This window comes from Falco cherrug, chromosome 15 (genome assembly GCF_023634085.1).
Source record: "Falco cherrug isolate bFalChe1 chromosome 15, bFalChe1.pri, whole genome shotgun sequence".
Lineage (NCBI taxonomy): Eukaryota > Metazoa > Chordata > Aves > Falconiformes > Falconidae > Falco > Falco cherrug.
In genome coordinates this window covers 6,723,848-6,751,018 of record NC_073711.1, presented here as the reverse complement: position 1 = coordinate 6,751,018, position 27,171 = coordinate 6,723,848, and the positions used below count along the sequence as shown (strand labels likewise).

Here is a 27,171-nt window from a genome sequence, read left to right as displayed (position 1 = left end):
AGCTCTTTCTCTACTTATTGAATAAGTTGTAGATCACAAAGGAAGGTATACACATAATCAATGTTTATATCAAAGACAGACATGGAAAACGTTTAAATGACAAATTGGCATTTATGGACATAATCCTACAGATTGCAGGGACCTTTTTATTCTGTTCATAAATACTCAGCTGACTGAGAAAAAGCGAATTTGATTTAAGTTGGAGTCCAACTCTTTCCACAAAAGGCAAACGAGGGAGCATTCCCTTCCAACGTCCAGTTCCACTTCCTTCCCATTACAGCCAATTCAAATATGACAAACACTTGCCCTTGAGTGGCTCTGATTCGAGATCAAAACTGAAACAATGACTGTAGCATCCTTTGGATTACATACTTGTAAGCTCTGAATCAATAGTAATTAGGACGTTCTCAGCTAGGTCTCTTGCCTATACAAGTGAGAGGAATTGTCTCTTGGATGGGTACACTCGTGTCCATCTGCTTGCCTAGTTTAGTGCCAGCTCAGACATTTGTCAAATCCTCGCCATGTCACACATGGAGCCAAAGGACAATGGATAAAGCTCAGCAATAAGCTTAACAGCACAAGTGGCATCCCTTCTAAGAGGGCTCCTTTCTTTTTGCCAGCAGGGACGCAGAGGAGCTGGGAGCTTTCTGTACTTGGTAGTGAGCATCAACGCTTACGTGTTAGAGACAAGGTTTTTTTGAGGGAGAAAGAAGAGGCCTCAGTCTGCGTATGTGTTTGGTGGCCCCAAGATGCTCCAAATGGACTTTGGAGGAGCTGACCAGAGAGTCAGAGAATCTGTACGACTGCTCTGTCAGGTTGTGACTTACAGCCCGGCATGCAGCACGTTTCCTGGGGACTTCACACTAGACTCATCATCCCTCTCCTTCTCACCCTCGGCGCAGCTTATCAAAACATCTGCAAACAGGGGCACTGGCGGATCTGACCCTCTTGCTTGGCAGAGCTGGAGACGGGCAGCACCGTTTTCACACACCGGAATTCTGGAAGTTGCTGCTTTAAAGTAGCATGAGGTTGGCAACCACCAGATACAATATAAAAGCCAATTATTTGCCTCTTTCAGCCGCTGGGGAAAAGGGCAGCGTGAGAGCGCTGTTCTGGGTAACGGGGGTGTTTTTCCACATCAAGTCACTGTGCTGCTGAGTTCGTTCATTTCTTGTATATGATCATATTTTGCTGCTGTCTGCGGTTGTCCTCTAAGACTAGAATTGTAATGAATGTCTACATGATTTTATTATCATCTAATTCTGAAGAAATAACAAATGCAAAGTAAACACCCAGGTCTTTCTGGAATACTGGTTAGAGTTTGATATTTCAGCTAGCAGCACTTTTGCAAGGAGCAATGCGCATCACTGCTCTGCACGGCACGGTGAGGACAGAGGGACTGCTGTCAAACGCGGGGAAGGAACTTGCGCTGACATGAATAAGCAGGACCTGCGGCCAGGCACGCAAATGAAATGAGCAGCACCATACACAACACAACATAAAACGTAACTCTTGTATCAAATGATGTGAGGAGAACCATATCACATCTAGCATAGACAGCTTTTAAGAAAGTCTGCTTCTGTTAAAAAAAAAATAAAAACATTTTTTTGTTCTTACGGAAGACAGGATCAACACAGATTTTTTTGAGCACAGCTCTGTCCTTACTTTGGAATGCTAAGCCAGAGCAAAAAACTGATTTGCCTAACATAGCACATCAGATGGCCGCAGAAAACATGCTTACATTGCTATGACTCTCCAAATGAGTTGAGCACATTATTTGTTAAAAACTGCACTTTCTTCTGTAAACCTCTCTCTGTATGTTTATATGAATCTCCACATATCTATATCTCCATAAACAAATGTTTTCTCTGTTCTGGCAACTTAGCAGCACAGAGCTTAGACCAAACAGTTACACAAACCGTCCCATTCCCAATACTTTTGTATCTTTTCATCATTTTTTCGCAGTGCTGATACGAAAAACTTACCTTGAACAGCATCTAAGTAGTGAGCTTAAAAAAGAAAAGAACAAAACTGAGATGGATTGAACTTCTGTACCCAAATGAAAATACAGCCACCGTTTGCTCGTGGCTTGCCACCTGTTGGCTAGATATAAAGTGTCTCTCTCTTACTGCAGTCACATCTATTCCTGCTACTGCGAGCAAAACACACTGTGCGTGTGATTGCTCTCCATTTGATGACAAGCATGCAGAGGACAGCTTGGGTCATGCCTGGCAGTGCCCACCATTTGAAGAACAGCTCTATTTATCTTCATTATTTTGGTCCTTTTCTGGATTTGCTTTATGTTTAGAAAATCAGGCCGCTCCCCCTTCACAAACCTAATTCTTGATTTAGCAAATTGGATTTATTGAATTCTAACGTCAATGAAAGAATTATCTTAAAATGATTAAGATAAAGCAGTCTACGTTTTTTCACGAAGCAAGTATGAGAGCTTATGCTGCTTGCCTCTAAAAATTAGATACCCTGCTATTACAAACAATTAAAATGTTTATGAATAATCTTGCTTTGGGACATTTTAGGGAGAAACACTATTAGACTTTAAAAAAAGCTGTGGTATTTCATTAAAAATATAACTATTGCATTTGTATAGTAGAGTAATGACTTCTAAAAAGATCTGAAAGCTTTACCTTGTTGGGAATATTGTTAGAAGCCAGCTATAGAAACGGCGCCTCTAGTAATAAGTAAAATATGTAAATCCTCAGACATGAAGGTAAGAGATTTAAAGCAAGAATTACTTGAGCTGAATAATAGCTTCATTCCCTCCCACCTTGTATTTCTTAAACATTTTTTTTTTCTTCCTGACCCAAAGTTCACACATGAACGCAACCCAAAGGTATGTTAGGACTGCGATAGCTTTCTTTTGTGTGTTTTTGTGCTTTTTTAGAAAATTAATTCAGCAATGTTATTTCCTATGAAGAGAAAGCTGCTCTGAGCTGCTATTCTGCGGGACAGGCAGAGTGCACCATCCGTGCAGAGGCACCTTTTTACACTTGCCCTGACTCCGGGTCTCTTTTTCCAAAACGGCCTCAGTCAGACTTATGCCTACGGCACATCTTTGTATAACTGGTTAAGACCTGATGTGTTTTACTTCTCAAGGTACAAACCCCGCTTACCGATGGTGCAGTGGTCCCCTTCCCATCCAGGGCTGCACTCACACTTCCCGTCCTTGCACTGGCCGTGTTCAGCACAGTGAGAGTGGCAGGTACGCTCTTCACAGGTTGGTCCCACCCAGCCCTCTTCACACTGGCATATCCCTCTGGAACAGACACCGTGGCTCCCGCAGTCCAGGGTACATAGCTCTGCGTGGAATTACAGAAACACGTAACAAACAGCAGTTCCAGACTTCAAGCAGACTTTGCACTGATACCAAACGTAATCACTTTATATTAATATCACTCATCAGCTGGATCGAATACGAGATTTCATCCCCCGGTACAGACCTCAGCCAGTGTGGCTGCCTCCTTCTTTAGCAGTTACTTGCAAGACCATTTATTTGGTTGGGGTGGGGACTGCAAATGGTGGCTTTGCATATGGTAGGGCAATGGGTCTAAAACAGACAAGCAATGACATGCAGAAGTCTTTATCTTTTGACCGATTTCAGCTGAGGCTTTTAATAATAGCACGCCATGTCCGTTCCCGGGTCCTACCAGTGCGGTTCTGAAATCTATCATAAAATATTGCAAGGGAGCTGAATTAAAGGCTAAAGTGGCACATTAAATACACATAAGAAAACAGCCTTTGAGATATTCAGGTGTTTGTAGTGATGGCAAAACGGCCTTCACTTACATTAAGAACAGCCACCAGAAAGGTAACAGTGGGAAAGAAGAAGAGCAAGCACCCCACTCTGATGACCGTATACAGCATCACCTGGCTTACAGGCCATGCAGATCTGCCTAGCGCAAAAATGGCTTTCAAGAATTAAAACTTGTTTTCCTTCCTCATTTTCATGAGCCAACTGCTAAGAAACCAGAAAAGCTGTTTCAGGAAGACAGCAGTACCTCTTTCATTGCACTCAGAAGAATTTCTCTACCTGGGCATTGTAGAACACCACTTGCTGTCAAGTGGAATGAAAGTCCTGAATTGTTGCAATACATCACAATATGCCAATTGCAATTCTACTTCCACTTAGACTAAAGTTGTTCTGTGAAAAGAATGGCTTTGTTATAAAAAGGTTCCATGTAGTTTGAATTTATTTAGAATAATTAGTGTCAAGAGACAGAATTTGCTTGTTATTCTGCAATTAACCTGCCACAGAAATGTTTCCTCCTCCTTCCTCTCAGAAAGCAGCTGATAGCACTACAAGCGTGAGCCAAATAATCATGTCTGCTCTGATTCCAAATGTCAGTGTTACATATTTAGTTGTGGCAAGATTCTTCCCTTGACAGATTTTAAACAATGATAATTTATATCTTGGAACACTTGTATATAAACATTCTTAAAAGCATTTGTAGTGACAAATGCTGTCACTGTATATACCAAGCAAAGTTTTTAAAGTTTAAATTGAAATCTTATAAATTCCAGACATTTTAATGCAGAGAGAAAAGCAGTACAGAAAGGGAACTGCACGGTGCCACTGCAGACGTGCCGGGCTCTGTCTTGAGTTAAATCGGTGAGTGACAAACTGGAAGAGCATGGTCCAACACAGAATCACCTTCAGAAGCAGAAGGCAGGGTAAGGAACCTAAGATAAAATCAAGTAGTTGGGAAGTACTGTCCTGAGGAATTAAAAGAAATAATATAAAAAAATAAAAAAAAAACATTAATTGTACTATTTCGACAAGGACTTGTGTTATGCTGGAGTACAAGACACACACAGTTATGTGTTGATATTCCTGCAGAAGAGTACACAGGACACGGAGAGAGACTACTCGGCTATATTCAAAGGAAAACCCGTGCTGAGCCTGGGGCATTATCCCTTGGAAGGACTTGATTGCTGCCTGCTGATCACATATCTGTCTAATGCTTCATGCCTTGGACTGCCTGCCTGCGTGTACCGGGAAGGATTTCTTCCCCCTTGCTGCATAATTCAGCTCGGCTTCGTTGTTTTGTTACTTGTTTTCTTCTTGGAAACCTGAGACCGCTCAGAGGACTACAGGGGGGACTCGCTCCGTTATTTCACTGGCACTGAAGTCATCCAAATACATGCTTCCGTGACTAGGAAATAAACTGATCCCACCAGACCTGGGATCACAAAGAATCACCCCCAGGCCAGACCGGCAGAGGACCACTGGCATTATTTTAACCTGTCTTTATAGCCTGGGGCATGGGCTAAATCCTGAGAATTAAATCTAACAAATTACCTGCTGCTTTCAAGGATTTAGGTTGCTAGAGGGATGGCTTTGATCTCTCCTGATCTCCCTTTAGTTCATTATAATTATTGCTTTTGGTATTTTACTGTAAGTGGCAAAGATTGTTAAGAGGATTTTAAGGAATATTATGTAGTTTACACTATGCTGGGCTAAGTGCAGTAGATGGGTTTTTTTTTGACCCTTCTGGATTGAGTGTCTGCTACATAGTTTTTTGCAGTCGTGGGACTGGCTTAGTTCGACCGATGCCAAAACTTCAGAGAATATCGTAGGCAGCAACATAACAGAAGTGGCCATGTAGGCTGGAACGGCTGAAGCGGGGAAACAAGGCAGCACACCAACCTCCTGATCCTGTCAGCGGCTCCTACCACTTCTCTATCTAAAAATAAATCAAAGCACCATGTGGATACCCTTGAACACATCCCCACGCATGGCATGCACGCCTGCCCCACCTCTGCCTGCCCACCCAGCAGAGGCTAATCACGACAAACTCATCCTCCAAGCAAACTAAAGCAATAGCAGCACGGAGCCGAAGGCAATGTAGGCACATCCCTACCACCGGGAAATAGATCTTGCACATATTCCTATTTTACAACCCCCAAATTAAATGGATCTTAAAATGTTTGAAGTTTTCCATTGTTTTCGCTATGGCTCACACAAGAAATAAAAAGTTTAAATGCTATTTAAGTTCCTAAATTCAATCAGATTAATGAAGTGGAGATACAAGATTTCCTATCTCATCAAAAAATATCCTAGGCCAGTCACTATATAGTTTTCACTCACAAGACTCCTTTTTTTTTTTATATTTTATTTTCCCACATAAGATCATACACAGCCAGATGAATTTTCCTTTATTTTTCACCTATGGGAATACAGTGGCTTCCTCTATCCCAAGCCACACTGTCTTGGAAAGAAAACACACTGGCACAAATTCTGGCACCAAAACTGGCTCCGTGCCACAGCAAATGTTATGTTAGTTGTCCTGCACCCAGTTACTCAGTTTTCACACCTTGTTTCTGCCAACAAGTCAGGGCACAGTAGCCAGATACCAGTAACTGACTAAAAAATGTTACAAAAAAAGAGTGTGTCAAACCTGTTCCGGCAAAGGAATGCAGGAATGATCTTACCTAGCTCTTGCCTTTCCGTCCAGTAATGCATTCCCCCCCCCCCCCCCCCCAATATTTAGTCTAACTCTTCTTTGACAATTAGTGTAACAGCATAACTAGAGGCTTGTGATGTAACATCCTCAAGTCGACTAAGCCAAATCAAAACCAATTCTGTAAGTACCAGCTGTAATGAAACCTGGTTTCTTAGTTTGGACGACACCTTCTGCAGTTACCTCTGCCGTTCCTCTGCTGCTCAGCCAGCTCACACTTCATGGTCACTGAGGCCAATTTTGAGACTTACATTTGTTTCGGTGATTTAATTTGAGGCTTCAGAAATGCTGTTTACGGCGATAATGCATTCTGCCACGAAAATCCAAGATTCTCCCCAGACTTCTCATGCAAAGCAAGGGAAACCAAGCCCAATGTCATCCTATTAATGCTGTGGTAGGACCTGCAGCTTTAATCCACAGCTAATTCAAACAACGAAGATTAAAAAAAGCATTATCAGTGCAGGTTGTGCTGTTTTCAAATGTAAAACAATTTCTTAGCTCCTCCCATCGATAAACAAGTCCAGAAATACCAACATAGCAGGGAGCCACGTTAGCATTTATGTTTGTATCAAGGGAATGGGTTTCCACAGCAGACTAGGCAACAGGAGATTCAAGCAAGGGGACAGTAACCAAATGCAACAGGAAACAAAACAATAACTTGAAATAGGCAGAGTTTCAAAACAAAGCCGGTGTGGTAAAAATTCAGGCAGCCCTGCAGTCAGACAGTAAGTCAGGCATCACGCAACTGTTCTGCTCAATGGGGCATCTTCCTGCTTCCATAGCAGTTGGTTCTACAGGACTCAGAAGCACCCCAAAAAGCAGTAGGTGCTCTGGAAGGAGCCAGCACAGCGGGGCAAGGGCTTTGACCTGTGGGTGCAGTGGCTCAGACAGCCAAGCATGTCTGCTCCGATGGAAACGGCTATTCTGCTCCCTCTCCTCTCCATCCATCTCCTGGCTCTGTGGTCCCTGCCCTGGAGCTTACTGTCTGAAACGGTACTGAGCTGACCCAGATCATGGAACTGGCAGATCGTTATTTGCTTTATTTTATACATACATATATGTTATATATATATATATAATATACACCTGAAAGTTGCTGAGCTAACCAGCCCACTGAGATATCGAAGCAGCAACATGGGCTGTGCAAGGGAGGAGAGGCTGTGCACAGCTTGGATGGGGACTGTCCAGCTGGGGAGCCACGAGCTGTGCCATCCTCTGAGTGCAGAGGGCCAGAGCAAGGGGGAGGTGACACGTAAGGTAACAAGGGAGGCAGGTGACAAGAGGTACAGTTTGGCTTAGTCGACTTGAGGATGTTACATCACAAGCCTCTAGTTATGCTGTTACACTAATTGTCAACCGTTCCCACAACGTTCAGTTCAACACACACAATTCATGAAGGCCCTCGGCTGCCTTGGCGTTTTTGTTTGTAGGCTCACATAAAAGCCACCTCTTCTTTGTCACTCTTTGTCACTGTTTAGTGGGACATTGCCTGCCTGAGCTCCAGGCAGATCCTGTGCAGCGTGGCAGGCTGCGGGCTGGTCTGTGGCTAAGGGACCAGATCCTCAGCAGGCATGAATTGCACAGGCTCCCCCTAAACCAAGAGTCACCCTAATTCACCGTAATTCGTGGTCCTGTTTCAGTTTTCATACCTGTACATGTTGCAATCAAACCAAGGTTCTCTAAACGAAGGGCTGGGAAGTTAATTCCCTTATTGAAAACCAGCTCCGCGGCGCAGGGTCGCTGCCAGCACGCACCGACCGGGTGCTGTGTGCTGGCCTCAGCCGACCCCCCAGTTCCTTACAGGGTCTCATGAAACGGCATCTTGATCAAATCTAAAAATCAGAGTCCTCAGCCTTAAATCAACTAATGAACAGGAGACTGAAACCAGTTCAACTCAGTATAGAATTTGTACTGACATGTCCTTAATTCTGAGTGCTCATTAATCTTCTCTGAAGAAGGCAAAGGCGAGCTGTGAAGTGTTATTTGTACATATTCTTGAGAAGGAGACAAATAGGTTGATCATTGCTGAACTAATCTAAAAAGCATTAAAAATTCACTCCACATTCTTCTTTTTAATTACCTAAGTCAACAATAAGTTCTTTCAAATCTGTTTTATAATAAGTTTCTACTTGTATGATATGAAAAGGGAAATTAAAGCTAAATATTTTATAATTTGTAATGATAAAGGAAGATTTTAATGTTAATTTGACATGTTTCAGAAATAACTCTTAGAAGATCAAGCTAAGAATACAAAACTGTATGCAAACAAAAGTGGTCAAATACTATGAAAACACTTTCATTTTACTTTTCTTCACATTCAGCGGTGGGTCCTGTTCCACAGACAGTCCAAACCTTAAGTCTCATATTAATAATTCTGCTATCCATTTTTTAATAAGTGGTTTCCCATAAAGATTAGAAATTAATCTATCCTGACTTTCACCCAATAAGCTTAACTGCTAGAGGCAGCAAAAAATCACCTATCTAGGCCTAATAAAGGAAGTTTTTTCAATTTAAATATACATTGCATTTAATAAGCTTGCATGATAATTTCAACAATGTTCCTGAGCTTTTTAAATTACCTTCCTGCTGTGTCCTGGAGACAGCTCTGTTCTAACTTTCATTTTCAGCAACTGATTTTATTAATATAATTTTTTACACTGCAAAAAAAGTTCAAAAATCTAAAGTTTTAGGAGTTTCAAAAACACTTGAGCTTTTTTTTTTTTTTTTTTTTTCAGTAAAACCTAACAGAAAGTCGTCCCCACTAGAGAAGGTTACCTGAGAGAGCGCTATAGAGGTTTAATGTAGATGTCAAGTTTTATCTATCTGTACTAGAAGAGATGCTATTTTTGTGGTACAGCTTATATTACTCTCCCCATTTAAATATACTCCTTTGGCAATCTGGATGTTATAACTGCAGCTAATCTAGGCTTCTCCAACAGTGTTACCGTGTGTCCGTAAGGTGTGCAATGTTTTACATCCTTGGCCAGCCACACCTTTGCCAATAAACCCTCGAGGCAGGGCCAGTTTTGTAGGGGGACGGTGCAGAAGCACCGCATGGGCTGTGCCAGTAATCAGTGGCACCTGCTCTCCAAGCCCAAGCTGGAATTGAAAGGGACGTGGAAGTGTTTGCAAAACAATTTTGAAGTCTTCAGCTGTCAGCTGCCACGGTTTGTGAATGTGTTTCCTTTGGCAAACAGGAATCAGGTTCCTGGGTGGAAGAGGCAGCAAAGGTGCCTCAACAAAACTGCTACACCTCCTGCCCACCCTTCGCACCACTCAGGTACACTTGATGGGAAAATGCCATAGAACTTTCTGTAAAAGTTGGTGCAATCAAAAAGAAATCAATAGGATAGATCATTAACAAATGACTGACAACTATTTGGCAATTAAAAACAAACAAACCAAAACATCCACCTCTACTGCTCTACTATCTACTATCAGAATACTAAAATAACACACAGTTCTGACATGTATCTACCTGCATAGCCCAGTTTACTTATTTTAATGCAGATATATAGAAAACGGAGTTGCAAAGGACTCCACATGATCATCTACTCTTCCTTGTTTCAAATTCAATCATACCTGGCATCCCTTAAAGGCTCCCAGCAACAGAGAACCTACAACAGGACCAGGTAATCCATACTACCACCAGACTATCATCACAGACAAATATTCTCTCAGTCTAAGTTTCTCTTACTGCAATACTTCTTGTCCTTCTCTCCATGCATCACACGCTTATACCTGACAAAGAAAAATATTAAGGGTCATCTCAGAGTACCAGAACAATTTGTGAATTTGAGCGGTTTGTTATATTTGTGCGAATAAATTCAAGGCAACACTTTGATGTTAACTACACAAATGCTGCAAAAGTACCGCATTGGATTTATCTCACATATACCTTCAAAATAATTTCCACAGTAATTTCCAAAGATTCTGCTCTTGCACAAAGTGGGACTTGGTGTCTCATCCCAACAAAAGACACAAAGAATGAGATTCATCTCACCCAACTTCAGACATCTGTGTCTGAAGTAGTTTTCTATTACAGTGTGTTATCAGACTAGAATGCTTAAAATTTATTCAGCTACTGATATTTATCCTTTCTGACACTGTCATGAAGCAAGAGACTGTAGAGAGCATATAAAGCTAGGTTAAGCAGAAGACGAAATGACTTTGAAAAAATTCTCAAGGAGAAAACAGGTCCTACCACAAATTGTGTTTACCCTTGTTCCTGGCTCTGAATGATGGTAGAGAGGCTCATAGGATATTACAACCATTTACAGTTTTCTGTGCATTACACAGACGCTCCTTAAAAAGCATTCCTTTCTTGCGTCTTCTCAATGTCTTCTACTATTTGGACTCATTAAGTACCCCATTTCCCTCATGAGTACATGACTGATACCTGTTCCCTGTTTTCTCTTCACTAGACCTATTGGTTTTGCTATGAAACAAATTAGCGATTCCATTAAATAAGCTTTTGGGTGGTCTCACTGGCAACTGCAAAACAGCACAGCTGAAATCGCTCTAAGTGAAGCTATGATCAATCCTGGCGCTCTTCTTCACGGTAGGGCCGGCATTATCGCAGGAGATGTTCTACCGGGAGGCAGCGAGGCACTTCGGGAGGTCGGGTCTTCCTCAGGGAGACAAGAGTTGCAGAAAAGCACTACTGAATAGCCAGTGTCATCAGAGCAAAACACGGGCAATCCGCATTTCACCTGGCCAGGACTATTATTTGGGATCATTCAGACACAATTACTGCACAATGATTAACTATTTCTACCCAAGGCAAAACTTCTCCATTCTCCAAATGCTGTTTCATTTTAAACCTTTCTATGGCAAGCTTCACGCAGAAACTCTTCCTGGCATGTTGCCTCACAGGTATCCGACTGCCTTTATCTTCTTACCACAGCCCGCAACACATAAAATAAACCCACTGGAACTAAAATGCCATATCCTCAACTGTTTGTTACTCAGAACATTTCACCATCAATCTAATGATGGGTTTTAATTTCTTTCTGGAAATAAACCTACCACCATCTCATTGTACTTATTTCTGATGCATTAAGTACTCTCTAAACAGCTCTTCTGTCTTCAAGTAGGAAGGCTGCCATTAACACCATTGTGCAACTCTAAATATATGAATGTAATTGCATTTTTTTTAAAAAACTTAACTTCTGGTAATGCTACACCTATTTTAAAGTTTCTTTTCCAAACCGGGAGCCTCAATTTGCTAGAAAATTTGTTTCTGTAGAAAATTAATCAGCGGACAGACAGAACAGTCCAAAAGGGCAAACACAGCAGAGGCGGGGGAAATGGCAGAGAAACTTTCCCCCCCTTCTTAGATCTTGTATCACACTTCCCTCCCCGACTTATTTTTCATCTGATGAAGAATATTTTCTTCCTGATCCAAATCCAATTTGTATATATAAAAAACCCTCACCCTTTATCGATTTTGCTGTGGTTCAAAATGGTATTTTTACAGTGCAAAAATTTAATCAATACAGCCTGATGAATCTGGACTGATAATGCTAAACATACTAACAGATATTTCATTTCAGGCAGCCAAAGCTCCGAAAATTGATACCACTGAAAAGGATTACCTGTTTGCCACTGGGCATATCTCTGTTTACCCAGCCACAGCGCTGGGGTGAAGCAGAACAGAATTGTGCTGTGCCTGCCACACAAGGGACTTCAGCTGTGGGACCTGTCTCTTTCTTAGAGATGAAACAGGTTGGCAGGTCGGACAAGGCCTTTGTGGGAAATGTTTAAAATAAATGAGCAAAAGTGTAACCTAACAGCAAGGAAGATTAGTCTGACACAAGGGTGAGGAGAACCACACCGTATTCTGACCAGGACATTTTTTAAAACCGTGTTTCCCGAGTAAACGTGGAGTTTCCTTGTCAAATTTGTTCCTGTTTTATAATTTGTCTCCACTGTTTGATTTCAAGTTGTACGTGTTGTAAAGCAGCGAGATTACAGTTGTCACTGGAGATTCATACCCTGACTAACAAGCTCCGAAATCCTTCACAATACACCGAGAACCACAAAAGGAAACACCGTGCAATGTCTACCTGGCTCAATATTTCATTTGATCAGGAGACCAGTAAGAAAGCAGTCCAGAACAATCTATCGTGAGCAGTAATGAGCGAGATGAAAGCTATGGGAGCGATGCCTTTGTGTTCACTTGCAGAGGAGAAAATGCAGTCCACAGCTCTGCTGGCTGTGATGCCAGTTGTGTAGGAAAAATGGGAAACCTGTTGAGCAAGTGACAGACCATGAGAGATAGGAAAGGCGCGAGGCTTATGATAACGATGAGAAACATGGAGAGCAACCAAATGGCTTTGTAGGGAAGAAGGAAACAGTCAAAGAGATGGCTCAGTAGGCACACTTAATAAAGCTGCCGCAGGTACAGCCTGAACTAATACAGCATCAAAAGAAAATAAAAGATCATCAAAAGAAAATAAAAGATTTTGAGACACTTATTTTTAGCAAAGGTTCACCAGAATGCCCGAGTAGACCAGGATACACCTTCACCTAAATCTTTCATGATACACAGAAGTACCATTATTAACACTGACTAAGGCTCTGCTCAGAGCATAAAGCTTTCCACCATCATTTAATTAGCAAATTTGATTAGTAGCATTCAGTAAAGAAGTAATGGTTTATTTAAGCACTATGTGCAAAGAGTAGGCACCATCCTTAACTCAGTGGCTTACAGGATGACCTTGAATATGGGTCTACTCACAAAAATCGCTCTGGTTAAGTGCTTACCTCATGCAGCTCCCATGCTCTGTGCATTAGGTGTACCTACTGACTTCAGTAATGAAGATGTATTTTACTTGTCATACCTCCAAAGGGCTCAAAATGCAAAAGAGGTGCGCACTGGTACTGCTCCTCAATGTATTACAGGAACATCTACCCAGTTTCACCTGTGTAAAAGCAATGGCAGCCCCAAAGTGGTACAGATGCCATTGCTGCCCAAATTGGACATAGAATTATCACTCAGAAACTCAGAAGGAAAGGGAACACTGACTCACAGAATCCACATCGACATGCCAGGACTGGATGCTTTTAAAAGGCCATACTTCCATTTTTATCTTTTCCCCCCCCCCCCCCCTTTTTTTTTTTTTTTTTCCTTCAGTGAAGAGCCAGACTACACGGGCAGACAGAAACAGTGGATCAACTACAATAAACTTTAGGAACTCTGTGTTCCCAATAACCAATTTGTATCGCAGTAAACTCATACAAGAAATTAAAACTCATTACCAGCTTCTAAGTAACATCTCAGGTTGACAGTCAAAAGTAAATCCAGCCGAAGAAGCTGTCCTTGCTTCATCCCTTTTTAGCAAAAATAGTTTCTTGGACCAACTCAACAGCCAGGTGTAACAAGCTCCTCTGCAAAAGCAAGGAGTGCTGCCTCAAGCAGCAGAAGTCACACAGCGCTCAGTGCCTGCCTACGGACATTGCTTACATGGAGAAGGAGCAAACATTTCTGTGGTCACTGCGGTGCTCGTAGAGATGAGCGCAGAGCGAGATAAAGCCGCTCCCAGTAAATAACCCAGAACTTCCTCTGTGTCAGCAGCACAAACAGAAATAGCAACACGCATCTGGCAGCTGCTGTTCTGTCCTGTTGCTGCTCAAGCAAAGATGCAGCTCATGACTTGCGTTTTTCCTGCACCAGGGAGAAGCAGCACCTTGGGCACGGGACCCTGGCTTGTAAGTGAGCACAGCCATCACACCTCAGTGCCCCCGGTGCAACTGCCAGAGTGCTCTGCAGATTTCAAGAAGCAAATGAGCGCCCTTTATTATTTTGCTTGCTCTCTTCCTTCTACACTGCCTACCTTATTTTACTAACTCATCATTTCTCCCTGGTCCCCCCTTGCCCAGGCAAACTGCTTTGCCGAGGCAGTTCTGTTATTCCCAGGACATGCTGCCCTGTCACACATTGCTTAAAGATACCCTGCTGCGTCTTGCTCTGCAGAGCCGACGGAGGCACGGCCGGGCTGGCCACCCTTCCTCAAGGCACTTTTGTAATGAGTACATGGGTGACCACAGCAGAGGCTGAAAATACAAATACGCCATGTGAATAATCACTTTTCTGCAGTCCATCAGAAAATGGTTTTGGATCACAAGATGATAGATACTATTTTAACAATCTGTTTATAAAATAGCCAAGACTTCCTAAACTGAAGAGCAAAAGTACACTGCAGCTACAATCACAAGAGTTTTTGCTTTATCACTGTTGAAATGTTCTTGCATAATTACTATAAATTTATTTTTCTTTAAAAAGTATTACGTGAGCCTCAACATGTAAGCAGGAGTGCTTAAAGAGGGCAGAGACCAGGAATTGCTTAGATGTCTACATATATTACCCTTGCAACAATCTACACAATCAAAAAGCTTAAAAATGCAATATGTAGGAGAAAAGAAAGTCCCTGTCATTTTGACTTTTATCAACAGCAATTTCCTATTTTCAGAGGTAAGTTAAAATTCATAGACTCTGCTGCATAAGCATATTGAAACGACAGCTATTTTTGTAGAACTTTTACCATGACAATAAAAAAAAGTGTTAAAAAACTCTGCTTTTCAGGGACTGATGTGACACATTTTGCACCATAGATGTTCTGAAATTCACGGAAGGACAAAACCTCCAGGTGTTCTAGTGCCTTTTTGTACTCTTGCTCTAGCAATTCTCATTTGTGCTTTTCCAGCTGTGAGGGAGGTTAAGCTCCCTCCTAACACAAGAACCCTTCTTTGAATGCTGGTGGTAGGGGTAACTTGTCAGGGTTTCATCACTGGACTTGGATTAGCAAATATTTTGTATGCTGCTACTGTTCTGTTGGCCATCTAGGATGTTTTTCACCTCCACTGCAGCATCCACAACACCAGCAGAATGTCCCCACAACTTCTCTACTTCAGAGGCCTCTTTTATAAAGGGTTCTCATGGAGTACAAGCCTTTCGTATTCAGAATGTCCATCTTGATATTTTCTTGGACATAGAGTCCTTTCCATGCTATAGCTTATCAGTTGTTTTACTATGGTTCTTAATCACTGTCTAGTAGATTGATTACCATGCAGGTGATAAAGTTGAGATGCAAAAAGGGATGTAGGCACTTAATTACAACTTAAATGGCTAAATCTAAAATTTAAAAACTTAAACCCTTTGCTCCGTTTACCTGATTTGGAGGCGCTTGAACAACTTTGGCCCCTGCATTGCTACCAAAAATCCCACTTATTTGCCTGGTTTTGCTACTAGATAATCACCCAGCTGAGGTCAGAGTACCTTCATGTCACCTCTAGTTTCACGATACACGTGATTTTACACAGGTACTACCTAAGGAGCCTGATGAGCATTACTCTCCAAACAGATCTGTTGGAGCTGGTCTAGGACAAAACACAGAGGTGGACCGTTCCTGGACACAACGGACTCCCTGCAGAGAGGCAATGCCATACATGCAGAGAGGAAAGTCTCTGGTTAGCCGCCTAGAAGGTAGGATGAACCGGACCGTGTTGCTGTCACCACAGCAATCTGGGGATCTTGCTCCTGGATAAGGGAAGACCTGCTGTGGTAGAAGCATCCAAAATCGGGCCTATGGATTCCACCCGGTGGAATACGTAATACCTTTTCGTGGATCAGACCAGGATTTACAAAAGCTGACTTAAGTAAATTACGTTTACATTTGAACGAGGGATATTTCCAATAATTGCTGAATGAGTTGCAGACAGCAATAGATTAAGAATCTTAATTTTCAGGAAGAAAAAGGGAAGGATGGAGCCATTATTTTTGGCATATCTGCAAAATAAGCAGCAATCAGTTGAGAAACATCCCAAGTTTCCTCATTGTATATCTCATACCCTTGACTTATCCTATTTCTTAAATCAATACATCAGGTATTTCTGGTTCCCTCTGGACCAATTTCAAGATGCAGGAGAATTAATTTTTATTGGAGTGCTTCTTCACTGCCTTAAATATCTCATGTTTAAATTCTCCAGCAACACATATTAAGTGTTCCAGTCTTTAACTACTAAGTTTTTAATAGAAATCTTGCTCACCAGGTATCTTTTTGCAAACTCTTGCAACTCTACACGAGATACAAATCAAACTAGTCACACATAGGTTTTTTTCTTTTCAATGAAATATACGGTAGTAAGAAGACTCTTCCTACAACGTCAGACAATGAACAGCAGGGGAAACTTCAATCATCCTTTTAATTAGCAGAGCAGTAATAGTCAAAGTTTCTCACAAAGAACGAGGACAGTTAGATGAAATTAAATAAGTCCATCATTTCTTCAGAACAAAACAATGAAGGATGGTTACAGTGTAATTAAAAAGTTCTTGAAATTTGTCTAAAATTGGGAGCAGAGTAGAAGTACCAACATGGAACAGAGCAGTCTACAGAAAATGCATGACATTACATCACACATCGAGCAAATTTCAAGGCCATTTTCAGTACTGCAAGTTGTTTGTAGTGAATATCCTTGTCCTTGGCAAATGAGAATGACTGACACCCAGACACTGCAATTTTCTAAACCTGAAGAGTTTTCTGATTGCAATGAAATGGTTTTACCTTATTTTTTCAAGTTGCAGTTTTTGATGTTTAATTTTGAAACCAATTTGAAATGTCTTGAACTATATTAATATACTGTATTATGCCTTCATCTCTTTTTGAAGCACTTTAAAAAATGCATACTTCTAATGATTTTTAAATTACTCTACTCTGCACATATCAATTTACAACAATTACAACATTTTGCATTTTTCAAAGCACTTCAGTTTTAAAGAGGTTTCATGCTTTGCAAGACACTGAAGGAAGAGGCTGCTGATCCATTTTTACCCTTTGCAAAATTACCACCAATCTTGCTAGAGAGAGCTTAACCAAAAATAGATATGCTAAATATATACCATCTCCATATAATCATTTTAGGATGAATGTTTTTGTGACTAAGAACTGCCAGTATTCTTTTCCCAATCATAATTAGGTTGCTTCAGCAGTATAAATGGATCCAATGGAATTATGACAAATGTCCTGGAGTAAGGAGGATGGAAACTGGCCTACTTTGGCTGCATAGAGTCTAGAGAAACGAATACAGGACAGAATGTCAGTGGCATCAGCTCTGTCACAGATTTCATTTCTTTTCAGTCTGTAATAGTTTAGGCATAATGCTGCAATTAATTAGTGACTCAGGCCTGGATTCTCACCTGAAACACAGTGGGATTGCATTGGTGGCATCACTGCGGTTACACTAATTTGTGCTAGCTAAGGCTCTGCCCAGCTGAACAACTCTGTCATCGATTTTCTCTTGATATTTCACTACTTTAATCTCAAGGCTCCATGTTAAAGGTGTCAATCTAAGAACAGAAGACAAGTTTTTTTGTTCAGTTTGTTAATGTTGCACCTTCAATTAGCCAGAGCTTCCCTTCTACTTGACACAAGTAAGTCAGTACTCAGAAATCTGGTTTTGTCTTTCTGAAAAGCACTGCCTTATGCCTCAAAGGGAGATGACTCATTAGCGTCAAGGGATTTTGGATGACAGCCTATAAATAAAGCAACAAAAATCCACAGACACTAAGCAGAAAGTTGACTATATCGAAGTCGTGGTGACATTAAAAAAGTGTACTATCAGTCTTCCATCCTACTGTCATGTATGCAGTAAGATCACCCCATACTGTACCGGTCAACTGAGCCATATGTTCAAGGTCTGCATAATAACGGATTTTCACATCGAACCATAAGTGGTTTCAGTATGGTGTAAAGATGCTGAGACTCTAAAATATACCAAGGACGACCTTTTCCAGCACAGGCAGTTTTCATAAAAAAATATTTTCTAATCGGTCTCACTTGGAACAAAGTATGAAATTCCTATTCTCTATTCACATCTTTTAGAGGAGAAGGGGGAGAGACTGAATGAGAAATGGAACCCAATCTCTTCCCCTGTCAGGTGGCTATATTGGTAGTGGCCAAATGTCTTTGGGCATTTTTGTGCTACTTGCCAAAGTATGACCAAACTAGAAAAAAAACCCTAAAATTAAATGAGCGAAGTGATAAACAAGACAGTAAGGAATTGGTTAAGACACAGAATACTCACATTTATATTGTCAGTATTATCATGGGTCTTTTAATTTTCAGGGCTTTACATCAGAAAAGCATTTGTTTTTCCACAAACTAATGATTAGAGAGGTAAAAGCACATGGTTTTTTTGACAGCATGAGCTAAAGCCATTACAATGTTTGAAGATGATCTATTTGCTGCGTGGTAGGTATGACTGTTGGGGTTAATGTCTTGGACAGTATGGAACTGTAACAGGGCTTTTGCTGTTTCTTTCTGTCTTGGAAACATTTAGGGAATCAAAATAGTGGAAAGACAGCTTTCCTCGGAGATACCTGTGGAGCTCTGCCTGAGTTCAGCTTAGCTTGGCCCGAACAGCTGTGCCTTCCTTACTTTTAGGGAAAAGTGGACACAACTCTCCTCATTCCTTGTACAGTCCAAGGTGGAGACTACAGCAAGTGGGACAGATGACTGTTTGAGGGGCGCCTGACTAAAACAAAGAAATAAAGTTATTGTAGAAGACACTGAACCTCCCTGTGTATTTCAATGTAGATTACACCACAGGTAAAGGCGGCAAGCAATGCCCAGCCAGGCCGGCAGGAATGAAAGATTCTGTTACATCACTTGAATAACGACTGCAGCACTACTTGCAACGGGAATTATAACAGCTATGTCCAAGGTACAGCATTTGGAAGAACTCATAACTCTCTGCTGCTTCTCTACAAATACCTGACATCGGTATAATTTTGAAGCAGCGAGTGCCACAGCTTGTTTTTGACCTTCAGCATTGAAGCCAGTTGGCAAATTGGCAAAGCAGGCTAATCCATATCCTTCATGGTAAATACACGTCAGTGTATAATCAAATAGAACAATTAAAGCACTTTGATCTTGTCCATATAATAAACCAAGTATTAGGTACAGATAGAAGGTAAGTGATTTTTCCCTCCTGATGTCACATATGGTGGCAGAAAGGATACCGATCCGTGTTGTTTTGATGGGTGTAGCTAAAGATCTGTCAATATTTTCAGAGTGAAATTCATTTGCTGCTGCCTAAAGAAGGCAGCAGAATCAGAAGCATATTAACTTTCTGTTTGAACGTTAGCTAGCAGGAAGAGCCTTTATGAACAGGCGCATAAGTAGCAAGGCAAAACCTGAATGGAAACCATGTCATCTTTGGGATAGGGAAATGGAAATCAGAGCTAACAAAAGAAAATGTCTTCTCATGGAAGTTCAATATTGTTGGGTAGAAAGAGCCCAAATACATCTGTAACAGATACCCAGTTAAGAATATTGAAAGGATGGATCTTAGAGAGCTGAATAAAAAGCCAGTGTAGGTTGTGTCCTACAAGTAGTGTAGGATTAGCAATACTAAATGTCTGAACAACTTCCAAGCCACATTGAGCTGCTTTTATTGAGAACCAAGTCAAACATGATGAAAAAAATATCCTGACAGCTGTTCTGGAGTTCTGTAAGAGGATTTTCTGGGCTTCTAGCATGCCAAGTAGTCATCAAGAACTTTAGACCTAGAAGGAGTATCTGGAGGTGGTGCAGGGAGATAGGGTTTTGGCAGCCCATGGGTCAGAGCAGACTTTGCTGGACATGGAACTGGCTCGGACAGTGTGGAACTGTACCAGTGCTGTGGCTGTTTCTTTTGGTCTTGGAAACACTTTAGGAATCAAAGCAGTGCAAAGAAAGTGATCAGGTCTATGCTACACTGGAGAGGGGATCCTCGCCTCAGGCCTCTGATGCCAACAATAAGATCTTGAAGCTCTTCAGAATTGCCACTCTTTTGGCTAGAAGCTGGTCAGGAAAGGAAGTCAATGATTTCAGCAGCAAGCACCTGCTCTCCACAGCTCACAGCTGTTAACAGTGTGCCTTGTAGTGCTGGTACAAAGGCGCCCGATCACCAGCTAATCCTCATACATACAAGATGCTCAAGCCGATAGGTCAGGCAGGACAGTTTAACTAGAGCAGTAAGTCAGATGGACTCTGACCTGGTTATATGGTAGTTAATTCTGTGCCACACAGCTGCTCCCCACCGCTGTAGCGTAAGAAACATCTCTAACACTGGAGTTACTTTTGCATTGAAGATTGATCCTCAACTCTGAACATGTACTAGGGGTGCCCTAGTTACACCAGTCCTTGTACTACAGGTGTTGTCTGTTGAATTATTCTATTCTACTGAATAAAGTAATTCCTTAAGAACGTACATAAAGCCTAAAGAAAAAGGAAGAGTTCTTCAGAAAAAGCATTACAAAAGCTCAGTGGACAATCTGAGACATGTAGCTGCTGACCCAAAAAAGGGGATAATGCAGAATTCATATTCCTATATGGAAGCCTCCAAGATGGACTCTGCAATACTTAGGTGGATCGCAGCTATGGCCTCCTCATTTTGACAGTCCCTTAAGAAATTGTGCCTCACACCAGGGAAGACTAGGAATAAATCCAAATCACTCCATTACTCCGTGCTTTTGTGCATGTGCTCCCTCAAATATTTATATATAACGATATACACATCTCACCCTTTTTAAACTACGCACTTCTTACCAGCCAATTAATTCAATCATGTCACACTTCAGTGTTTGTTGTATCCAAACACTCCCAACATGCAACTTCACGTAGAATCTGATCTGAACATTCTGGTAGATTAGGAAAAGACATTGTCGTTAGTACAGCAACTGTGCAGGACAGCAAGTACATACAGGAGCAAGTAACTGCTTGAATGATCAGGCCATACATCCTTAGCAAAATGGCATTTCTTTAAGTGTGAAAAATGAAACCTGTTTCATAAGAAACACGGGAAAGATGAGTTAGTTAACATGTAGGTATCTTCTTTTGTCTCTCTTTGACCTTTGAATACTGAAGCTTGGAATTTCAGTGTTCCCTTAATGTAATTGTTTTATGAAGCAATAGGAAAAGAAAACCACACGCTTTATGTGGTCAGTCATACATCCCAAAATGCCTACCTGAAACCCCAAGAAATACTTTATTTTTTTTCTGGCCTTATTCCTCTTGCAGAAGTGGAGACAGAGAAAGGGAGAGAGAGAGAAAGAGAAGGCGGGGTGGGGGTGGGAGAGAGGTGTGTGTATGCAGCATTATGAGAAGCAAATGTATTTAAAATATTGGCTCTTTTTATAAACATTTAGGACAAAAAATGTAATGACTTTGACAAAGAATTTGACAGTCTTTCACCTCACGGAAAGGAACACAACTGTAAGACTTTTCACCTATGCAAATTGGGAGTAGAAGGTACACTTTTTAGCAGAGAGGGTCAGGCATAATTGAAACAATTTACCTAAGGACATGGCAACCTACCCTTCATTTTAAGTCTTTGTGAGAAGGTTAAATTTCTAAAAACTGGACAGAAATTACAAGTGTCAAGCGGAAACTGAAGGATTATTTTTTTTTTTTTTTTTTTGTACATGTCCTACAGAAACTCAAACAGCATGAACACCATGGCCTTTTCCAGCCTCAAAAATCCATGAACGATTCCAGATCTCAGGCTGGAGCTTCAAACACTGGCAACCTTTCAGGATATGCATGGGTCACACAGTCACCCTTCATCTCTGTTCCTCCACATCCACACCAACTTCTGTCTTTCCCCCGTCTGCTGCTTGTAAAATGGAATTTCTTAGTGTCTGAAGAGCTAGGGAGGGCAGGTAGGGGAAGGTATAGAGATGGCTCATTCTTCTTCAGGCGGGTGACAGTGTATCCAGGATACTGTACTCAAAAATATTCTGGAGCCTTTGCTATTTCTCCTTCATAAAGCAGAGCAAGACATATTATTTTCTCTCTAGGAAAACCGTAAAACTTCAAATGATTTATCCTTTTATTTTGAAAGCATTTTGAATTTGCTGGGGAATGCAGTAATCATCAGGACAGGAGTCTGTAGTGTTCAAGGTGATACAGAAAGGCAAATTTTCACTGTGCTGACAGTGATGCAGTACAGAGATGGCGGGAAAGTGCAAGGGTTTGAGACAGGCTGAGAGACTGCTCGTCTATCAGTTGCAAAGTTTTCCTTGTCTAATTCTGGACGAGCAGTCTGTGGTTTACCCTTTTCATCCTCTCCATTGCACAGAATCTCATGATTTTTTCCATTCACATATGACAGCTCGTTTATTCTGACCTTATTACTCACATTATGTTTTCTTACTTAGTAACTGATGTTTTCCTTCCTCACTAAATTCAGGCTTTACTTCCAGCATGCACAGCAATCACCGATCCTACGGAAAGAGTCTCAAGTGCAAATGAACATCTATACTTCAGTCTAACACTCATTGCATTGCCAAAACAATCCTGAATCTAGTTTAACACCTCTGAAGAAAGATATATTTGCAAGGAGAGATCTGAAGTATCTAGCTATAGAGAGAGACGCCTGTTCATGGTTGTAAAAGCATCCTCTGACTACTCAGAAGACAGTAGGGATGAAGAGAGGTATTTTCCCTGCTGGTTGATGAAGTAAGAAAAAAAGTTATCTTCCTTCTAAAAATTGATCTAAACAGCTTTGGAGGCAAGACAAACATGAAAACTATGATCCCAGCACACAAGATAAAAGCCCCTTCACTGCAGTTATTTATTAGCCCTTTGTTCTCTTACTTAATATCTAATTGCCCCATGCAGGTGACACAACAGACCTATTGGAGATTAACATATCTTTTTGAGCTACAATAACATTGTATTAGAACAGAGTTAGTTTGCATGTTTTGTGAGTAAAAAATTACTACATAGCTAGCACCTTTCCTAATTAATTGCTTCATTAACGGAAGTACGTTACTAAGCTTCAAGGAATATTGTTAACACATTAAAAATTACATAATAAAAATGAAGGCAGCTGGATTTTTGCTGAAAGTCAATAAAAAGTCAATTCTTATCAAAGCAAGTACTGCATCTGGCAGTGACAGACTGAAATTCCATGCATTAATTCTAGAGTGTAGAATGAATGCAGGATGTTTTAACAAACACTGAAAACTATTAGCAGGTCGATATTTTGTTGCTTAAAAAGTTATCATGGGGAAGGACATTTCAAGAGACCCAACTTAAAGACCTTAATCATATAAAGATTTGAATGGAAATATATACTGTTCCAAGTGTTCTTTTGAATGATGATTTCTAAGAAAAAATTGGTGACTTGGACCACTGGTTGCATTCCAGAGTATTCAGCAAATCTGTCACTTGCACCTATTCTGTACTGGGATGTGCTACGTATCATCTGAGATTCCGGTTGTGTGAGCTTTATGGGGAAAAAAATAGTAGAACGTACATTGGTAATGACATGCTCCATTACAGAGTAAAATGTCCACAGTGCATTCATTTCAAGAAAAGGAAACGTAAATGTACAAAGCACATAGGAAATCCATTTCAACTCTTAATCAAATTCAATGGGTTCAAACCTTGATGGTCCTCTAAGAAAGAAAAGAGTTTTTATCCCAGCATGGATGGTCGTTTTTGTTTAAAGATTTTTTTGACAAAGCCTTCTTACTCATCAGTCAACTGCATTGAGACTGTTACTTTTTTTATATCCACCCGGTTTCTCTCAGAGTTGCAAGATTCCCTCCTTGCATGAGCCTGATAAGTGCTCAACATCTCAGGCGAGAGTCATGCTTAACTCCAATCCATGCCAGGAGGCACTTGCGCTCTTGCAGGACTACTGCTCTTGCTGTCACGCCAGTAGGCAGTAAACATACTTGTCACAGAGAAAAAGCCTTTCTATCCTTGTCAACAGAAAGCCAGCTGCTGACAAGCCCATTAAGTGCCATGCCACAGCATCCCTGGTTCATCCCTATCTTGTTTTTCTAAATTCATACCAGCCCAGTAACAGAAACTACTTTCTTTCATGACTCAAACAGAAAACATAGGCATTATTGAAAAAATCTCCAGCCTACCTGTTGAACAGTCTGAACCTGTCCACTGCGGTTCACAGCTGCAGAGCCCCGTGTCCAGGAGGAAAGTCCCGTGCCCTGAGCACTGCTCCTGGCACACGGGGAGTGATGTCTCACAGTTCACGCCACCCCAGCCCGTGGAGCAGTGACATTCCCCTTGAACACACACTCCGTGGCCAGAGCACATCGGATCCAAGCAGTCCTCTGGAAAGCAGGGAATGTACAAGTTAGAGCATAAAACTTACACTTTTTTAGTGGTTTCCTACCGAAATACAACATCAGGCATTCAGATTAATTGGCTATTTGCACAAAAAGCATCCAAACTGAAACAATGTTAACAAAGGCAAGGAAAAAACAGAATATGCTAACAGCTGTGTAAAAGTATAAGCCCAAACCAACACAAGAAGCAAGCACGCAGACTGTTAGAGGTCACAGCATTCTGCTCGTCAAGGATATTGTCTTATTTTTAAAATGCAGATTCTCAAGATAGATCTATTGGTCCAAGTCCATGAAGTCTGTGCTCCAGTAGCAGGGCTAGGAAAGAACCGGAGCAATTAATAATTACTTGTACAATTGTGCATTGTGTTTCCATTTGGGTATTTGCGCTCTGTGTTTTTATTTACATCTGGGGAAAGAAAGACTTACTCTTTCATCTTCCTGTGGAAAGTTATCTCTACAGCTGAAAATCTGATAGAAAAAAAAATGGCCACCCACTAACCCCAAGCAGTGAATATCTGACTGAATGCTTGCTGTAAAAAAAAAATAATCTCATACACTCATAAAAAGTATGTGCTGGGCAATTGCAGATAATGAACAGATTCATAAAAGTCATAATGTAGTGATGAACAATTTGCAAACAGACAAAGAGCTAAATTTGTTCTCAATTTGGATTAAACTATTTCTAGTGAAAAATTCAGGAGCTCTGTAGAAGAATTTAAATCAGCTAGTTAGTCCTATATAATCAGCATATTCTTTCATAAGCCCCCAGCATTTTTTTAAGAAGACAGATTTAAGCAGAACACAGCCTGCCTTCTCTGGAGGCTGCAGGAAGCCTGCGGAGCTGGAAAGGATTTGGGGGGTCTGAACATAGGAAACAATTAGCCAAAAGCTCATTCATGTTAGATCATGCTTCAGACTAATGTTAAAGAGGCACTTGGAAAGTTCTTGCATGTATTTTTCAAGTATCTGCCCAAGCACTGCTCTAATAATTACACTGTAAATGTAACAAACAGATCTGTGCTACAGGGATGAGGAGATGCTCTCTGCTTCAGTAAGGGAAGACTAAATATTTCAGACGTGGAGATAAACGGCCTCCAGTTTATAGGACCTTTTGACCTAAGAATAAAGAAGTGATGCTTTATCTTTTGAGCTGCTATGCCACCAATTTAAGATCTTATTTCAAGATTTATGTTGTATCTTTTTCAGCCTTCCAGGCTGGTGCACAGCACAATGTAATTCCAAAAGTGAGGAATCAGTGTTTCTGGACAATACATACCTTGCTAAGTGCAGGACAAAAACATTCAGCAATTTTCTCTCGATCCTGAAACAGCTCTTTATTCTGCCAGTCTTTTAAAACTGAGTGACTCCATAAACAGTTTAAAAAGGATCACCCACTTTAGTAATGATAATCTGATGACAAATTCAAAGGACTCCCCCACAGCAATGAATACATGTAGCTACTAGTGTTCCCTGGATAGTGCATCTGTTACTACGTCTGCTATTTTAACAATACGGCTACAATATTAAACTCATATTTACATACAATAATGTAATCTGAATTCCTGGCAGAATTGCTTCCAGTGCTGCAGAAGTTACTCTGTACAATACAGTAAACTGAACAGTCATGTCACACACACACACTGTTACAATAAAACCCCACTGTACTTGGTTGTGCAGGTTTGTTTCATCCACTCTATTTCTATATAATGCCACCTTTTTTAAAATTTAAATACGCCCCTTACTTTAAAAATCCAATGTTTCAACACTCTTAGTTTCAACAGCCGTTTGAGTACATTTATCTTAAACTTTAAAAATCCAATGTTTCAACACTCTTAGTTTCAACAGCTGTTTGAGTACATTTATCTTAATTGTTTGGGGTTTTTTCAGCCGTTTTGCATGATCACGTTGTGGCAAGAAACAAAGCAACCCAAGACCACAGGCAGCCGCTCACCAGCTACAGGCTTGTTCAGCATTGTGGCCTCAGTGGGTAAATCTGTGCATTATTTGCTTTTTCCCATTTGGGTTTTCTTGGGTTTTTTTTTTTTTTGTCCATTTCTGAAACTACCAGCAACTGAGTGTGTCAGCAGCATTCTCTTGATCCTCCCTTTAAAAACTGTACCAGGTATGTCAAATCCATCAAATCCATCCTGGATATTTTTCTGACTAGAGAATTCAAGCCACATAAAGAACCTCCTCCGTGTGCTACTCAAAACAATTACCTAAAATCTATATAGCGGGAAGTGCAAAGTATGCTGTCACTAGCTTCAGGCTAAGGGGACTAGTGAAACATCACCAAATCAGGGCAAGCATGAAGGAGGGTTCTGCTTTCCGAGGCTATGCACAGAGGGAGAAAGTTAAAGCTGATGAGCTATCTCAGAAATGCTAAGAGGCAAACTTAAAAAACCCTGCTTCTTTCTATAGATGCGGGCAGAGACACGTTGGTACTACGATGAGCATAAGTACAGTTACTTGTCAGGATTCCCCACTTTCTAGTAGCCAAGCCCTAAAGGATGCTGGTTTAGCACCCTCAGCACAGGCTCACAGTAAAAT

At 41.0% G+C, this 27,171-nt stretch overlaps 1 protein-coding gene across 2 annotated transcripts in view; it reads right to left on the bottom strand.

Moving 5' to 3' along the window:
- Positions 1 to 27,171, bottom strand: part of TENM1 (teneurin transmembrane protein 1) — a 348,410-nt gene that overhangs the window by 104,278 nt on the left and 216,961 nt on the right. The window contains exons 11-13 of one of the 2 annotated variants that reach the window (XM_055727477.1): positions 24,406 to 24,606; positions 3,132 to 3,317; positions 1,986 to 2,009 (exon numbers count right to left, since the gene is read on the bottom strand). In XM_055727477.1, the coding sequence (XP_055583452.1) occupies positions 1,986 to 2,009; positions 3,132 to 3,317; positions 24,406 to 24,606 (411 nt within the window). The remainder of the gene's footprint in view (positions 1 to 1,985; positions 2,010 to 3,131; positions 3,318 to 24,405; positions 24,607 to 27,171) is intronic. The other variant, XM_055727478.1, reaches the window with a different exon arrangement.